At 40.9% G+C, this 19,257-nt stretch overlaps 1 protein-coding gene across 4 annotated transcripts in view; it reads left to right on the top strand.

Moving 5' to 3' along the window:
• The window catches only part of ESYT2 (extended synaptotagmin 2), a 66,077-nt gene that overhangs the window by 23,388 nt on the left and 23,432 nt on the right, over positions 1 to 19,257 (top strand). For all 4 annotated transcript variants that reach the window (XM_080974030.1, XM_080974031.1, XM_080974033.1 and 1 more), the window contains exons 7-11: positions 10,411 to 10,466; positions 15,429 to 15,549; positions 16,540 to 16,716; positions 17,304 to 17,386; positions 18,895 to 18,943. In XM_080974030.1, the coding sequence (XP_080830156.1) occupies positions 10,411 to 10,466; positions 15,429 to 15,549; positions 16,540 to 16,716; positions 17,304 to 17,386; positions 18,895 to 18,943 (486 nt within the window). The remainder of the gene's footprint in view (positions 1 to 10,410; positions 10,467 to 15,428; positions 15,550 to 16,539; positions 16,717 to 17,303; positions 17,387 to 18,894; positions 18,944 to 19,257) is intronic.

Raw genomic sequence — 19,257 nt, 5'->3', positions numbered from 1 at the left:
CTCCCTAAAATATTCTGAGCTGCAAAATCCTAAATATTATTTTGTTGATTGTTATTTAAGATGTTCCCAAACAATGTACAGTAAAGATATCGGAAAACAGAATGTATAATAGAAATAAATATGTAGGGCATATTCTGCTAGCACAAAGATTTCCACATGCACAGCAAAACCCATAACAGATTTAGGGGGTACATGGGGAGAAGAGAGGGAGAGGAAGTTCCGTTTTGCAGCCAAAAGTCCTTGCATTATTAGAAACACTTCATTGGCTGCCACCCAGACAGAAAAGATTAAATGCAAAACTTTAAAACTCCAAATTACACAAATTTTACAGTTATAGACTGCAAAATGGCTGAAGCTGCCTGAAGCCAAGAATTGTAGGCGCATGTCTAATTTTGATTGGAAGCTGATTCCAGAGAGCTCTGTAACTGCTGCAGAGTTATGCAAACTGGAGAGCTTGTATAGGTTTGGGCACGGGAAGGTATTGTAAAGTTCTGCCTGCCACTGCAGATGAAGAAGTATTTGACCTTGTTCTGTCATCTTCTGTGAAGATCATACTTTTCATTTGGCATCTTGCTTTGCTCTGCTGTCACTCTGATTTCAGTGTATCCTATAAACAACTAAAATTGGAGGTTAGTGCTTATCATCTAGATGTAGGGACTGTCCCCCACCCTTCCTAGTTATATAGAGTATGCAATATTTGCTTAAAATATCCAGGTGTGGGAAGCGGAGTACAGAAAGGAAAGAGATTTTAACCATTTGTGGGGTTTGACTTGTAGGTTAGTTTCTAAAGCATTTTTATCCTGCTCTTCTGCTGGGAAAAGTCTCCAGGGCAGCTTACGTAGAATCAGTAAAAACAAAACAGTCTGTGTCCATACAGTAGTCTCAAAGGCATGATACAAGAGGAAAACAGGAAGAGGAGGAAAGAGGAAAACAAGGGACGCTGGGGAGCACTTCCTAAAGATACATACTAGTTCTAATGACCATGAACTGGAGTAGGAGCGGCGAAGGGAGTGGAGAATCTGGAGCAGGCACCCCCAAACTCGGCCCTCCAGATGTTTTGGGACTATAATTCCCATCATCCCTGACCACTGGTCCTGTTAGCTAGGGATGATGGGAGTTGTAGTCCCAAAACATCTGGAGGGCCAAGTTTGGGGGTGCCTGATCTGGAGCTTGTTTCTCAGCAGAACCTATGGAGTGGCTTCTTATCTTTCCTTCTACAGTTCTCTCTCTCTCTTTCTCCCTCTCTCCCTCCCTTGTTTTAAATTGAGCTAAATTTGGGCCATAACTTTTATTAACTGCCAGCATTCAGCCCAAGAACATGTGAAATAATAGCTGGTCTCTGAATGTTAGTAAAATGCTTTTCTTTACTCCTTGACAAATCACATGATTGACCTCCACTGCCAGAGGCATTATGTTTTCAAGACCCATTGCTGGAAATCGCTGGTGGTCAGAATGCTGTTGCTCTCATGCCAAGTTTAAAGGTTTCCACAGGCATCTTGTGAGCCACTGTGAGAACAGGATGCTGGACCTCATGGGTCCTTGGCCTAATCCAGCAGACTGATCTCATGTTCTTATGCTCTTCATCATAAGAAATATTTCATTGCCCTCAGACTTTATACAAGAAAAAGTTTCTAGGTTGCTTTATCTTGGCAGCTACAGCTAATTAGAGTTCACACCTTTTATAATTGCTCAGCCTCAGGGTGAGGAAAAGGTAAATTGAAGGAGACAAGTTATCCTTCCAGAGACCACACTCTCCGAGCACAGATCCTCAATAATTTTCCGGGTGAAAAGGATATAAACGGCAGAGCTCTTTGCAAAACAAATTAGGGAGGAACTGGCCATAAAAATTCTGGCTCTATAAATTTATGAAAGATGGATCAGAACTGAACTGAGCATGTACAAGGGACTTATTTTTAAAGAGGCAAATCGTAAGAAGAGAGATATTAGAGCAACACAAAGCTTGGAAGTCTGATAAGAAGTGAAAGGCACCATGATTTCTACAGCTGCATAATACTACCGCTCTGTTTTTTGGCATCTCTCTAATGAAAATTTGTGCTAGAATATATTGGGAAACAGCTTTACGGCTCCAGGGCTCAATAAGAACAAGGAGCGTATGTGACTAGAGCAGCCTTTTCCAGTCTGTTGTGCTCTAGACTACAATTCCCATCATACTTGACCATTGGCCATGTTGAGTGGGACTGATGGGAGTTGGAATCCGGCAACAATCTGGAAGGTCACATGTTCCACTATAGCTTTTGCATCCTGAAAATACCTTAAAAACTTGTAATTCTTAGGATGCAGTAAATTTTGATTTCGCCATGCTAAGGCAATTATTCCTAAAACACCCAATTATTCAAACATGAGAATTTATCGTATTGAAAGAGGCTGTAAGAAGTCATCCTCGGTGAAGCAAAAGAGCAAGGATTTAAGCTGCAACTCGGGGTTTAATTTGTGGAAGTGAATATTTCATTTTCCTATCAGTGTTTAATATGCAACATTTCTATTTTCCTTTGGTTAGTTCTATGCTTATTTTAGCTCTGTTCATAGGACACTGAAATAACCTCATTGGTTAAACTTTGCAAACTAGCCACCACCTGCAGTTGTTATTTTTAACATAAAAAAAAGACGACTTGGAGCAAATTCACTGTTTTTTAAATTGGATTAGCTGGTCTGCCCAAGAAGCAGGTGGCTAATAAAGATGTTAAATTATCCTGTCCGGCTTTGCTGCTGTGGTTAGTGGAAACAAGGTTTATTTGGAAAAAGGATTACTGTTTCAGCTGGGGTAATACATGTTAAATAAATTTAAAGGGCATTGCCCCAGGGATGAACTGCTGCATAAGGAAGTATTGGATGTGCTAAATAAGTAATAGTTGCATTATTGGGATGTAGTTGCTGTCTTGTTTTAGAATAGGGGAACTTCTGTTGAGGTTTTTCCCTCCTCCCCCTCACCCATATGAGCTTTTATACAGTGGTACCTTGGGTTACATACACTTTAGGTTACAGACTCCGCTAACCCAGAAATAGTACCTTGGGTTTGACGGAAGCCAGCCGTCACAAATGGCGCAGTTTAGCATAAAATAAAGACACAGAGAGCCAGCAATATTTTCAGGATGGTATGAGCAGCTCCTTTCGAACTTCTCTCTTCTCCGGTCTCTTTTATTATCCTTTGTTCTCTCCTGTCGCATGGCCGTTTGCCAATGTCTCACGTTACCTACATCCAGTCATGGCTTAAACCCACCCATCGCCATATAGGGTAATTACTGCCCAGAGGGGGAACATAACTCCATATAAGGCTATGCACTTAATACACTGCAAGGCACGGACATGCAGGTCACCGAGGTCAGCGAGGCACCAGGTGGCGCTACAAGCCTTTGCCATGACTTCATGGCTCCCACATGGGTTAGGAACTTTGCTTCAGGATGAGAACAGAAATCGTGCGGCAGCGGCAGTGGGAGGCCCCATTAGCTAAAGTGGTACCTCAGGTTAAGAACAGTTTCAGGTTAAGAACGGACCTCCAGAACGAATTAAGTTCTTAACCAGAGGTTCCACTGTATTCCATTTCTTTTCTCCATATGAAACAAACGAGTAACCTGTTTGGGGGTGGAGAAAAATATTGGGTGGGGGAGAGAGAAGGGGGCACTGCTGATTCTGACCCTACCCACTTTTTGACTTCAGCCTTGCCCATCTCCAGTGTACAGCCTCTGAGGAATTAGGGAATGTAGCTCTTGACATAGAAATGTTCTTTTTTGCTTGCTTGAATTTGTACCCCACACTTTAGGCAAAAAGGTTCCCAGAGTGGTTTACATACAGTCAATGAAAACATACAGTCCTCTGTCTTAGTCCCCTCTCCCTCTCTTTCTCTTCCTAATCCTAACACACATGGGGAAAGGGGCATGGAGGAAAGATGGAGGGAAATCAAACTCTGGCAACAATTCTTAAACAGTTCGTTCTTATAATTAACAGCTTACGTAGTTCAGGGGTGGAAGGTGCCTGATGGAGCCAAGCTTTTGGAGATTCCCACATTCTGAAGTAGAGACATTTCTGCCCTTAAGGAGCTGGTCCATAGCTCAGTGGTAGGGTGCCTGCTTTGCATGCAGAAGGTCCTCGGTTTAGTCCCCAGCATCTACAGGTTGGGCTGGGAAGAAACTCTAGATAGTTATTGCTCTGGTTATCTCCCGCTTGGACTACTGCAATGCACTCTACGTGGGGCAACCTTTGAAAGTGACCCAGAAACTACAACTAATCCAGAATGTGGCAGCTAGACTGGTGGCTGGGAATGGCCGCTGAGACCACTTAACACCGGTCCTCAAAGACCTACATTGGCTCCCAGTAAGTTTTCTGAGCACAAATCAAAGTGTTGGTGCTGACCTTTCAAGCCCTCAACGGCCTCGGTCCAGCATACCTGAAGGAGTTTCTCCGCCCCCATCGTTCAGCCGAGGCCTTCTGGCAGTTCCCTCACTGCGAGAAGTGAGGTTACAGGGAACCAGTTTGTAGCCTTCTCAGTAGTGATGCCCACCTTGTAGAACGCCCTCCCATCAGATGTCAAGGAAATAAACAATTATCTGACTTTTAGAAGACATCTGAAGGCAGCCCTGTTTAGGGAAGTTTTTAATGTTTGATGTTTTATTGTGTTTTTAATTTCTATTGGGAGCCACCAGTGTGGCTAGGGAAACTCAGCCAGATGGGCGAGGTATAAGTAATAAATAATAATAATAATAATTAATAGTATAGTGCCGTTTGCTTGCTTCCAGATGTTTCTTTCATTCTCCTCACGCCGCATGAATGAGAGAAATTGCTGCCCTTACCCAAGCCCTTTTGCACGTGCCAAATAACTCTGTATATGTGTGTTGGTGGGAGTTTGTAAAAAATAAGAAATAGAGGCCAGCCTAGTAAGCCCAGCCAGTATTTTGTGGACCCCTAGTTTTATAGTTTGCAATAAATTAGACTACATTGTTTTTAAAATGTAGAATTTAAGGGGGATTAGTTTTATGATGCTGTCTCTCTTTCTCTCTCCCCCCGCCCACAAAGAATTATGTGACAATCTGAAACAACTTTTTGTGTTGGATCAAAATTTTACTACTGTCATTTTGCCATCATCTAAAAAACTTGAGAGAGGTTGCTGCCAAGAAAAGCTTCTCCTTCAGTATTTTCGTAAGGAGAAGCACAGAGGAATTATTTGGCAACTTGTCGTGGATTTTTTCTTCTCATATTTTCCAGTCCAAACTAACAACTGGCAGTAATTCAGCATACTCCACAGACAGTATCTGTTGCCGGCCTTGATGACTATATATGGGAACATAGCCTAAATTAATAAATCTGAACATACTTATCTAATGAGTTTGCTCAAGCCTTCTGAACCATACAGAGATTTTTGTCAGACAGCCCCCACTTTGTACTGGCTGCAAAAATTAGTCATCTTCTTTGAGTAAGAGAAGATGGCAAACGTAGCCGTTACATGTTTATCGAGAGGATATATGTTCAGCTAATTGTGAAGACATTTAAATGGCAGAACAAGCATGAGAAGAATTGGTAAATTTCCTCTGATAGCTTCCCCCCCCCCCCATGATTAAAGGTTTGAAAGGGAGAGTCCTGTGGCAGCTTAAGGAGAAAATAGAAATCCTGTGTCCATATTAGTAAATAGAGCCTGCTTTCTGCAAACTTCAAATTCTCCTCTTTCCTGTCGGAGGCTGGTTCGAGTGGTTGAATGGGCTTGGCTTGCTGTCTGCTGGAGTGTTTGTGCCACTGTTGTGAGGCAGACTGGGCCCCACGCTTTCCCACCCTCTTTTTCATGCCGGGGTTACGTCCTACAGGTCGCACCTAAAGCCAAAGTCGCATATAGCCGATGCACATTGGATTGAATGGTGAATGAGATTGCTGATGTCATTTCCCAGATGCACAGCTCCTTTCTGCCCCCCTTTTTTTGCCAAACTCGTAAAGCTGAATACGTTCAAGTTAAATGGACCTAAGTTTTTATTATTTTTACTTTTATTAGATTTACCGTATTTTTTGCTCTATAAGACTCACTTTTTCCTTCCTAAAAAGTAAGGGAAAATGTGTTTGTGTCTTATGGAGCGAATGCAAGCTGCGCAGCTATCCCAGAAGCCAGAACAGCAAGAGGGATTGCTGCTTTCACTGCGTAGCGATCCCTATTGCTGTTCTGACTTCTGAGATTCAGAATATTTTTTTCCCTTGTTTTCCTCCTCCAAAACCTAGGTGTGTCTTGTGGTCTGGTGCGTCTTATAGAACGAAAATACGGTATATATCTCCCTTCATCATAAGATATCAGGGCAGTTCACAGAAGTTGCGGGCTTACTGTATTTTATTAGTGTTTGAGGTGAATAGGAATGAGTGTAGCTGAAAATGTCAGCCCTTTATTCAAAGTGAAAACGTCTTAAGCCTGCACAGGGGGGAGGGACCTGAGTGCTCCTTCTTCAAAAATATAATCTCTCCATAGAAAACTAGAAAGGCAAGGTAAAGGCTATACTAAATCCCTTTACATCTTTCTGTATATGGGCAGGTGTGTGTGTGTGTGTGTGTGTGTGTGTGTGTGTGTGTGTAATAGAGAGAGAGAGAGACACCATTGTCATAAGAAGCTGCACATGCTTGGAAAATGTTACATAATCTGGCAAGGATAAAAGCTTTCCTGTGCCCTAGTGATGGCTGAAAGCACCATTCCTGTATACGAAAAGAGAAACCTGGAAACACTTGGGAAGAGTTGGAAACATCTGTATCTTTTGCCCGCCACTTCAAAACCATATACAGTGGTACCTCTGGTTACATACTTAATTCGTTCTGGAGGTCCGTTCTTAACCTGAAACTGTTCTTAACCTGAAGCACCACTTTAGCTAATGGGGCCTCGTGCTGCCGTCGCACTGCCGTCGCACGATTTCTGTTCTCATCCTGAAGCAAAGTTCTTAACCCGAGGTACTATTTTTGGGTTTGCGGAGTCTGTAACCTGAAGCGTCTGTAACCTGAAGCATATGTAGCCCGAGGTACCACTGTATGGGGGGGGGGTGGCGGCATTGAATTTGCTATGTATATAGCCTTCAGGGTGTATATTTAGAGAGTATAAGCCCTATGACACCATATGCAACATTTTCTTCCCAAAAAGTATTCTGTGATGATCTCCCCTCACCTCACTGCTTCTCTCAAAAAATGTTACACATACTAATCAAAAGGGGCACAGTAACTCTGCCTTGTTCTTGCAAATACCTGCTTGAAGATTATTTTAAAGGGTCACTGAACTGGTTCTTCTGCCCTATGAGTCTTTATTTTATTTTTTATTTTTTTTCAGAGGAAAAAAAATCCATGCTCTTTTCTGTCAGGTAGCTTTATCTATGAAGCTTTGGACATTTTGACCTGAGTAGATTTTTATTTTTTATAGGAGTAGACCTTTGTTTTTCCTCTTGAAGCAATATTAATCTAATCTAAAACACCTGAACGTCTTTTATTGACTATACCCCCCCCCCCCGGATTTTAGCTGTGCCCTTGCCTGGGTATATTATATTTGAGAAATCTGTTAAAATGTCTGTGTGCATCCTCTGTAAAATATTAAAGAGGCCACGGTCTGCTGTGCAGTGCTTCTGAACAAAAACCAGTGGAACAGCAATGAGTCTCTTCAGTACCAGAGCTTGATGCATATTACATTTAAATCCTGCATTTCTTCCGTGAGACTCAAGGCAGCATCCATAGGGCTCCCAGGTGGTCTCTGATCAAGGCATTGACACAGACTTGCTTGGCTTCAACGAAGTTGCTGCATCATTTACCTTCATTCTTGGGATCACATAACACGTTTTTAAAGCAGATGACACAAATACATTTAAAAAACCCCAAAAACTTGAAAGTAATACTTTTTTGAAACTTCTGTATCCAATCTCTGTGGGTGTTCGAGACCTCCTGTTTCTAATAGGTTCGTCTCTCATGGAAGTTTCAATATACTGAATGAGTGTGTGTGTGTGTGTGTGTGTGTGTGTGTGTATGTGCATGTATATATGCGCGCGCGCACACACACACACACGTGTGTGTAGGCATGTGTCTGAAGGCAGCCCTGTTTAGGGAAGTTTTTAATTACTGATGTTTTAATGTATTTTTAATCTTTTGTTGGAAGCCTCCCAGAGTGGCTCGGGAAACCCAGCCAGATGGGTGGAAAATAAATAATGATGTTATTATTGTTGTTATTATTGTTATTGTTATTATTATACATATGCCAGAGGTGCTTTGTAGCAAGAGAGTATTGTCATTTAGCAAAAAACAAACAAAACTGACAGCCTTGTAGAAGAGTGATGCAATTCTATAGTGGGAGATTAAAACAAAGGCACAAAGATGAGTGATTTCTAAGTAAACTCCCTACCATCTCTACCACTGTGTTTAAAGTTTAATGCAGACTGGTACACTTGGCAAGTCTGAGGCATCCTTTTTACCTGCTAGTGCCACGTTTTGCTAGCAGTCCTTTGGCAGTACTATGTGATCTTTCGCAGCGAGCTAGTAACAAAGAATTTTATTAGATGTGGAGCCAAGGGCGGGGGGGACTAAACCACAAAAAAGAGAAGCAGAATTGAGCAATTATTCCCAGTCGTGATTTAAAAGCAAACACATGGGGGGTGGAGGAATGGGAATGTATGGCTGAAGGACTGTCAAATCCAAAACCACGCTGCTCAGGGCAGATGGGGTGGGGTGGGCAGGCGGGCAGCTGAAGGCAAGAAAAGTTTGGCAGCTACAAGGCTGGCGCATTTCCCCTTGTGGAACACACCTCTGTATTCTAACACCTCGCTTGCTGCCTGCTCCAACAACATCTGCAACGCTGCAGCAGCACTTCCAGCATCTTTGCAGGAGCAGCGCAGTGCTTGTGCAGCAGCCTGCTTGCTGAAGTGTTGTGGCCTGGACTGGCGGCTTCTCCACTTGCTCAGACAGTCAGGAGCCTTTCTCAGCAGTGCTGTCTGTGACTTGCCGGGAGAACAACCAGGCCAGGCCAGCAGCAAGCCAACACATTGGCATTGCCAGGGCACTGGCTCAGGAAAACCGAAATGGCTGGGATGTGGGGGCTGCCATTGCCTGCTCCAGCATCCGCTGCCTGAGGCAGCCACCTCACACTTTCGAATGGTGGAGCCAGCCTTGCCTGTAAGGAGGTTGGTTGGCGGGGGACTCTCCTAGGCGTGCCAAAGTTCTAGGCTTTTTCTGATGAATTGTTCTGTATAATCAATACTGTATTTTTCCCTGTATAAGATTAGGTTTTTTTCCTTAAAAAATAATGTCAAAAATTAGGGGGCGTCTTATACAGTGGTACCTCGGGTTACATACGCTTCAGGTTACATACGCTTCAGGTTACAGACCCCGCTAACCCAGAAATAGTATCTCGGGTTAAGAACTTTCCTTCAGGATGAGAACAAAAATCGTGCTCCATCGGCCCAGCGGCAGCAGGAGGCCCCATTAGCTAAAGTGGTGCTTCAGGTTAAGAACGGACCTCTGGAACGAATTAAGTACTTAACCCGAGGTACCACTGTACACGGATATTGCCGAGGGTGGACTGGCAATTGGTTGTTGCAGCAAAAATAGGGGGCATGACAGGAAAATATGGCAATTAAAAGAATAATTTCAGAAGTTCTCCAAGAAGGCTTAGATGCGGGGGGGGGGGGGGGGGGTGTAAGTGTGAGAAGCTTGGCTCTTTGTTGAGTTGACTGTTTTCCTCATGACTTTTAGTCTGTTCTGCGATATCATAGTAGTGCAGCCAATGGCTAGGGAGAGTTGCAAACAGGCCACAGTTACAGTATAAGATACCCTCTTTTATAATGAGAGAAAACTAGAGCCGACATTATGTTACTAATGTGCATTATTTCTTAATGTGCAATGTTACGTAATCTTGCAATAAGTTTAGCAACTATTTTTGCAGCCGTTAAGCTACATTCCTTAACACACTTCACTTTTAAGAGTTGGCCTGCTTGATTTCTAATGGTAATGATTTCTACAGTAAATTGCTTTTTAGAATAGCAGCCTAGTACGTTTTATGCAAGTAACTATTCTGAGGGTCATTCTGATGTTCTTAATCTGTAGGTATAAATAGTTTGTCTTGTATCCTTCCTGATGTTGGACAGTACTCACAAAGGGGCGAAAAAAATGCTATCCTTCATTTCAGATTTTGGCTGAAATTTGCATGTGTATTAGTGTTAAACTGATTGCTTCCTGCCATCTAGCCTCTGGGATAGCTCAGTTGATAGAGCATGAAACTCTTAATCGCAGGGTTGTGGGTTCAAGCCCCACTTTGGGGGGAAAATATTTCAGGACCTTCGTGTTCCTGTCCAGCTCCACAATTCTGTGATTCTATTATCCTTACGGCTATCAGAATGTATGACCCTTTGTTCTGTTTCTTAAGTGCTGGGCAACATTTAAAATTGTTGTTTTCCCCCCTGTCTTCAGCTTTTGGAAATTAACTGGACAGGACTGACCAATCTTCTGGATATTCCAGGACTAAAGTAAGCCAAAAATTGAATGTGAAACTATTTTTTTTTAATAAGTGTTTTAGTGTGTGTGCATAATTACACAAGATAATTCCAAAGAAATAGGTGTTTGTGTTCCATCTGGTCTCTGCTATACTTGTTGAGAAACTGTCAATGTGATAGGCTGAGTTGATAAACATACTACATCTAAACCTTGTGATTGGGCAGTGCTTAACCGTAGCCCTCAGTGATATCTTGAAAACTTTAGAAGAAGAGGAATTGACAAATGTTCTGGCTTTTAGCTTTTTCAAAGTTCATGCATGTAAGTTTTTTTAATGATTTTTTAAAAGACAAACTGGATTAGTAGATAAGAATTTGCAAATGGAACGGCACGAAAAGGCTTGCAGACATGGGTAAGGAAAGTACATATGGGGAGCTGGAAATGCTCCTAAAGACCCAAGCTAGCTGTTTTGCAAGCTGCAGACTGCATCTTGTACAGTTTGTTTTGACTTCCAAAACCAGCCAGAAGAGTTGCAAAATTATAGGTGGCAAAGGTTAACTTTGCTTTGCTGTGAGCTTTCTGGTGAATAGCATCGTTTGTAATTTGCAGCAGTATAACATCTGGAAGAAAACAAGGTGTTTCTATGCAGGAAAAAAAACTGCTAGCATTCTAGCTATATTTGGCTTGCCTATTCAAAGGAAAGAATGCAGTCAGTCTACTTTTGTTGCAGTCAAGAGAAGTCCCAGACTTGAGGTGGTGCATATTTGAGGCTAACTTGTAAAGCTCCACCCAGTACTGTAAACTCTGAAATCCTATGCTTACTGTTGATTAATTTCTCTCTCTTTCTTGAGCTCTCAATTTGGGACAAGCTTCTTGTGACAAGCTTCTCTCTAAAACTTTCAGGCATAACTGAGTATCTTTGTTTCTTATTGCTGTCTCCAAATGCAGTAAGAAATTCTTAAGGTTGCTTTATTACAGTACTTTTGAGAGAGAGAGAGAGAGAGACTATGCCAGCTTTTTTTGCCTTTATCTTTTGCTTGCCTCTTGACGAAATTAATTGGGGTGGGGTTGCAAAATGTAGGTTTCCTAAAAAAAAACTTAGGGCAAAAGTTCATCGCAGACTCTAATTATAACTTGCAGTCATGTGGCCATTTCCACTGGTTGGGCATGTTGGTGCCCCAGTTTGTCCTGCTGTTCATTTAATGATGTGCACTAAGCATCTGCTAGCACCTGCAGAGGTGTTTGCATAATTACTCACTGTGTTGTGGCAGAATGGTGCTCTTGAGTCAGCAGATCCTCGCTCTAAAGCAGGGGTCAGCAACCTTTTCCAGCTGTGGACCGGTCCACCGTCCCTCAGACCATGTGGTGGGCCGGACTATATTTGGGGGAGGGGGAAATGAACGAATTCCTGTGCCCCACAAATAACCCAGAGATGCATTTTAAATAAAAGGACACATTCTACTCATGCAAAAACGTGCTGATTCCTGGACCATTCGCGGGCTGGATTTAGAAGGCGATTGGGCCGCATCCGGCCCCCGGGCCTTAGATTGCCTACCCCTGCACTAAAGCATAGCTGGCTTTTGTGAGAGCCTGCCAACTCCCTGGTTGGATATTGATTCCATCCCTCCGACCCCTGGAAATCTTTATTTCACAGTCACACTGGGATCATTCATATCAACTCATTTTTAGGAAGTGACTAACTACCTTGAATACCCACAAATCCAGAGTAATTGACCTATGTGGAAAACTTTTTTTGTTTTCTTTTTTTACGTTTTTTTAAGTTAATTTTTTTTATTTGTATTCTGACAGATAAACTTGACATACAAACATATAACAATTAAACATCAAAAAGTGAAAAAATTATAATAAAAAGATGTTAATACACAAAACAAAAAACAATGTTAACAAAAAGAAAAAGGAAATAATTATTAAAATAAACACATATCTCAAAATAAGTGATATATGTAACCAAATTTCATATCCATTTTCTTTGTTGACTTCCTTCATCCTCTATTTGGGTCTGATATCAACCTTAGTAATCTGTTTGCATTTGTCTACTTATTTTCTCTCTTTGTAATTCTTTTTAATTATCATTTTTCTAATCATATATCAATTTGCAGAAGTTAATTAAAACAAGTACAAACAGTAATATGTGGGCATTGCTTTTTCAAATATTCATTGTATTTTTCCCAATCTTTTTGAAATTTTTCCTTGCTGTGGCCCCTGATCGCATCTGTCATCCTTGCTAATTCAACATAACTAAATAGTTTGCCTTGCCACTCTTTTTTGGTTGGAATTGTCTCTTTTTTCCAGTTTTTTTGTGATCAGGGTTCTAGCTGCTGCCACGGCATACAAAAATAATTTTTTCTCATCTTTAGATATATCTGTATCAATTATTACCAGCAGGAAGGCTTCTGTCCCCCCCCCCCCATTGTATTTAAAGATTTTCTTCATTTCTTTTTTACATTTTTAAAACGAAAGTGCTGGCTGACTTGTTGAAAGCCTTTTAAAATGTTTTTAAATTGACCATTGGCTCAAAGCTATAAAATATTGTATAACTTCCTAGTAGAGAGAGAGAAAATATAAATGGGCTAATGACTTTGTATGATATCAATGAATCCAAGTGTAAAGGTGGTATGGCTGCATTCTACTTCTGTTCCTTTGAGTAAAGTGTTTTTTGTTTGCAAAACTTCCAAACGCAGTGCTGCAAACTAGCTTCCCTCCTCATATAAAATTTAAACACCGTGGTGTTCATTTGATCTGTACTGATATCAATAGGGCTCAAATGTTTTCTTGGATACCGCAGTAAAAATGTGAAAGTCTAAGTTCTGAAGAGCTCTAGCTGCAAGGCTAGATGAAACATTATGAGGATTGCACACCTATCAGTTGTTTTCACAGAGAGAATATGCTCCTCCAATCTATTTAGCCTCAATCTACTGTTTTCACCATCATTTAATAATGCCACATGAGACTCACACATTCTCTTTTCTTTCCCTTATCTGGCATTTAGCTTCTCTGTACACTTAATAGTTTTGAAAAATGGCTATATAAACTGGTTGGATGATGAAAAGCATGGCCATTTCCCACTGTTGACTCTTTTCCACTGTTTGCCTGCCTGCCTGCTGCAGTACTGTAGACTGGTTGTAATATTTTATGCTGATGTTCTGAAAAATTCTGATTCCTGAACAGAGTGGGCGGTGTGCAACATTAGTACCTAATCTGCCATGCGTAGACTTCCCATAGCATCTGCCTGCCCTCCCAGAAAATTATTACAGAAGAAGCCTAACAAATGTCCACGTATGTGCTGATACCTTAAGGCTGATGTACTTCTGGAAGCTGCTTTGACTTCCTCCCTGGTGGTGTTTGCACTGACATAGCAAACTGTGTGACCTGAGATAACTCAGTCTCAGAGCATGAGACTCTTAATCTCAGGGTTGTGAGTTTGAGCCCGACGTTGGGCAAAAGATTCCTGCATTGCAGGGGGTTGGACTAGATGACCCTCAGTGTCCCTTCCAGCTCTACATTACTGTGATTCTTTGAGTTTGAATCAGTTTGTTACTGTGTGGCTTCCACATGCTCACAAGCTCCAAGTTCAGTCACCTTAGTGGTGCATGTCATGTGCTGTTTCATTTGAGTAAGCTACTCCTTAGAAAAGCAAAGTAATTGACTTTTGTATGTTGATTACTTTAAGCTAACGTCAGTTTCATCAATATATGATGTATGAAACAATAACTTGGAGTAGTGGGCCTTATTTTCTATTCAACGGTATTTTATAGTAAATAATTAAGGCAACTCGGAGAAGAATGAATAATGTTTATACAAAGCCTCTTATTCCTGCCCCTTATTCTGAGCTACTGTTTCCATCTTGTGGCCATTGAAGGTATCATTGTAGGCTCTCTAAGTGGTGGATGAATCTTATGTACCGTATTTACTTGAATCTAATGCTCACCTCTTTTGGCCAAATTAGGTTGCAAAAATTGAGGTGCGTATTAGATTCGATGGCACATCTGCATTTGCCAGCAATATCTTTTTTGTTTCCAAGGTTCTGAAAACTGAGGTGCGCGTTAGATTCGATGGCGCATTAGACTTGAGTTAATACGGTACATCTAGGGCAAGACTGATGATAATGCAAGTGTAGTAAATTCAAATGTATAGCACTCTCTGACCCAAGGAAGCAGGGCTGGTGTCAAGGCAGTTGTTGTGGGAACTAATTCAAAGCAGCGATCCCATTGACAAGAGCCTTTGTACCTTATTGTGTGAGGAGGTAGACCACTAGAAGGGTGTCTTGGGATGAGGGATGGGGTCTTATGTAGAGTGTCTTGGTCAAAGACTGAACAAAATCTGGCATAGACACTGAAAGCAAATAGCACTTGGTCTGTCAAATTTCACTTATGGAAATGGTTCAAGGTGAAATGATAATTTGTAGAAGGAGTTCTACTACCACTCAACATGGAGATAGATAGATAGATAGATAGATAGATAGATAGATATATTTCCTCCAGACTTCATTAAAACAAAACAAAAAGCCAGGAGTCCTAACTGAAATGACTCCAGCCAATCAGGTCATATGATCTTGCTATTTGGGTCAGTCCTATATATACCCTTTCTTACAAAACTGAATGTAGATGAAAGGGAAAATCCAAGAATTTTGAGAAGCCCACGGAACTAGCCCAGAATTTTAACCAACGTGTAAATGGGGCTGAACAAATATTTCTGCAGCCTGCATATTTAGCTAGATTTGCTGTATGCTCTATAAATCTGGTTGTCGCTTTTTAATTAGAAGATGAAGAAATGTTGGAAGAGAAATTGTGTTGGCAGTTTGCCTGAAATTTATTTACTGTCCGGAGTTGAAATTCCTTACCCTGCAATGTTAACAGAAGCATAAATAACTGTGGCTTCAGCAAATGTAATAACTGTTTAAATGGTGATAGTGTGTCAAAAGTGCAACTAAGGCAAGATGTCTTAAAATAACTTCTCTTACGTTTTCTTCCCAATAGCGGTTTATCAGACACTATAATATCAGACATCATATCCAATTACCTGGTGCTTCCAAACAGGATCACTGTTCCTCTCGTCAGTGAGGTACAGATTGCTCAGTTGCGCTTCCCCATACCAAAGGTAAGAATTTTAGCATAAAATTATAAAAGAATACAGTGTGAACTCAGTATCATTTGAGTAACCTTTGCAGAACCATTATGATTTGCGAAAGTTTGATAAACACTATTTGTGAAGACCCTAAAAATCTGGATGCTGGGCATATGACAGTAACTTCAGATGGGTTTAGCCTTCCAAGGTGAAGCTAGGAATTTCCTTCCCTGTCATGGACAATATTTGAACAAAAATATTTTAATGACTCTTTGTTTCCATACCTCAGGTTTCTCCATTTGTATAACTTAATGCTTATTTTGGGTAAAATTCTGAAATGATGAAGCAGTACAAAATCTAATGCAGCAATATCAAAAGTTCATATGTGGGAAAAATAGATCAAAATTGCGGTACTTCTGGAATGTTCTGGATAACCAGAGAAACTAACAGGAGCAGGCAGTTTTTCACAGATACTTAAATCTTGAGACTGAGTGCAGACCAGGTGACTGATCAAGTCTGTACCTGCTTAGCTTTAACCAGTGCTTTTTTTCTTAATGTTTTTTAGAGGTACTCTCATTTTCCTAATCATGTTGAAATACTGCCCCTCAGTGAGGCCAAACTTAGATTCACAAAATGTTTAGAGGTATGCATCCCTCTGCGTTTCCCCAGGGGGAAAAAAAACTGGCTTTAACAAATCTTTGGAATCTAGTACTGCTATTCCATGCACTGGGCTCCAAATCTAGATTAAAGAAATATAATCCAAAATAATAATGAATTTGCTTTCTGTTCTGTCATAAATTGGCAGAACATACCATCCAGTCATAGATGCATGCGTTTAGAATAGAATCTACTATGTAGACTTGCGGTACTATGCAGGTAACCTAGAGCAATCCTGTGACCAGGGACTGATAAGGATTGATCCAGTCAAGTTGATGGTCAGTCATCCTGCAGTGGAAAGAATTTGTGTTGATACTTTATTGTTGAAAACTATATGATGGGTAACTATTTCTTGCATCTTGACAGGGTGTACTAAGGATACACTTCATTGAAGCTCAGGATCTTGAGGGAAAAGATACTTACCTAAAGGGAATTGTTAAAGGGAAGTCTGACCCGTACGGAATCATTCGTGTGGGTAATCAAATTTTCCAAAGCAAAGTCATCAAAGAAAATCTCAACCCAAAGTGGAACGAAGTTTATGAGGTACAAAGTTTAAAACGGCATTAAAATAGAGCCTTTGAGGGCTAATTCCGTATACATCTTTCTTACATGGAGAGATAATCACCTTTTGTGTCTTTTCTGCTGCTGATACATGGACTACTGCAGCTGTCTGCACAACAGATTAGTTCATTTATAATGCCAAGCCATAGTTTGGTGCCGTGTGAACAATGATGATAGTAATATTAATAATAGACAAGACTAACTTAGCACCATTAAATTCAGTGGCTCTACTCTGAGAAAAACTTAAATACAACCCGTTCACAAGAGTTAATTTCTGGGTGGTGTTGCTAAGCCACTTTGTTTGGAAGTCAAACTTTGGAAAAAAAAAATGCATTCTAAAAAGGTGAGGATGTAAAAGAGTTTTCTTTTGTTATTCATTTTTATCTATATGGTAGTAATAAATCCTATTGGTTTATCAGCATCCTTGTAATCAGACCTGTGTGTATCCTTCATTTCTCTACTTATACATAATTTTGTAGTGATAGGTATTTTGTATAATGTAGACACATTAAAAGCCATGTCAGATATTTGTGCTGAATAGGTTACCTTATTCACTACTTTATTTGCAGGCCTTAGTGTATGAGCACCCAGGACAGGAATTGGAGATTGAGCTCTTTGATGAAGACCCAGACAAGGATGACTTCCTGGGAAGGTAAATGCCAAGCAAGATACATTTATGATATTGGCAAAAAATAGTTGTTTTTGTACTTTCTTCTGATTTGAATGTTAACAGATAAAATTCCATGCTTCCTGTGTTTTAAGTAATTTTTAGTCCTTGTTTTCTCTTTGCGTGCCACTGCCAGAATCCCTCTTTCTATACGGTGGTACCTCGGGTTAAGAACTTAATTTGTTCCGGAGGTCCATTCTTAACCTGAAACTGTTCTTAACCTGAGGTGCCACTTTAGCTAATGGGGCCTCCCGCTGCCGCTGCGCCGTCGCCATGCGATTTCTGTTCTCATCCTGAAGCAAAGTTCTTAACCCGAGGTACTATTTCTGGGTTAGTGGAGTCTGTAACCTGAAGCATCTGTAACCGGAGGTACAACTGTAAATGAAAGAGGAGGGAAAGCTGAACTCGGCAGAACTTGAAGAAAAATAGTTAACATCTCCAAATGCAGTATTGGCATATACACAGAACAGTTGCCTTTTCAAAATGCCATGATAATGCATGCATGGCGTTTTAAAAATACCTACACGCTGAAAAGAAATAAATGTTGTAAGTGTTAGAAGTAACAATATGTTCCTACCTAATTCTTATGCTCTATTGCTTTTACTATTGTAACATATCTGGCTTTAGCTGCCTGAGGAATAAACCATAAAAAGCTCATATGTGCCCTCATGGAAGCCGTGCTCTGTTGTTTTCCCCCAGAACACCATGTTATCGCAATTCAAGGACCTAATTTATGTCTTTTCCACAACAATTGCAAATGTGGCAATTTTCTTCAAAGCTCTTAACAAGCAGTCACCCTTTGCTTTATATATCCTTCCCAATTCCTTTCTTGCCCCATGAGAACTTAGATGCTGTTCTCATTCTTTATGGACCTCTTCTCCCAATATGAACCAACCCAGACTCTGCAGTCATCATCTGAGGCACTTTTTTGTGTGCTTTCTCCATGAGAGGTCTGGAGGGTGGCAACACGAGAACGGGCCTTTTCTGTGGTAGCTCCCCGTTTGTGGAATGATCTCCCTAGAGGGGCTCGCCTGGTGCCTTCATTCTATACTTTAGGTGCCTGGTGAAAACGTTTCTCTATAACCAGGCCTTTGGCATTCTATGACCTTTAAACTGTGCTTGTGGGAGTGGGGTCATTGGTTTGTTTTATTATAGGCTGCGACCATTTTGTGCATGTCCAATTGACACATAACCTTTTGGACCCAGGAAGGGATTGCGTGGGGGCAAGGACCAGAACCTCTGCGCAAAATGGTCCCCGCCTGTATTATGTGTTCTCATTTTGTATTTTTATGTTGTGAACCGTCTTGTGATCTTCAGATGAAAGGCGGTATACAAACTTAATAAACAACAGCAACAACAACAACAAATTATCATAAGGATAGCATAAATATGTTTAGATTAACCCACTATCCTTTTTAATACTTCATTGATCCCTCCAACAATACAGCTTACAGACGAGATAATGATATTATTCTAATGTGTTTTTCTCCTAGTCTAATGATAGACCTAATTGAGGTCGAAAAGGAGCGCCATTTAGATGAGGTAAGTCTCTACCTGCTCTTTGGTGGAAAAAGTGTACCAGGGTTCATACCCTGAGGTGGTCAGCCTACGGTGCTCAATCACACTTCAGATTCAAATGTTGAATGATTTGATAGACCTTTCTTCCAAGATTGCAGCCTCCCTCTGCAGCAGATTTCTACATTTTTATAACACCGTTTATGTGGAACCATTGAAACACCATCTCTCCTCTGTGTCAATTTATTATGATGGCAGACATTCTGAAGACGTCAAATTGTGGCATGAATGGTCACAGTGTGTGGAAGTCACTGATAGTCATTGGTTAAAATGTTTTTTGT

The sequence above is a fragment of the Podarcis pityusensis genome (genome assembly GCF_964106645.2).
Source record: "Podarcis pityusensis genome assembly, chromosome: 12".
Taxonomy (NCBI): domain Eukaryota; kingdom Metazoa; phylum Chordata; class Lepidosauria; order Squamata; family Lacertidae; genus Podarcis; species Podarcis pityusensis.
Note: the sequence above shows the minus strand (reverse complement) of the source record. Positions and strands in the feature narration are given on the sequence as shown.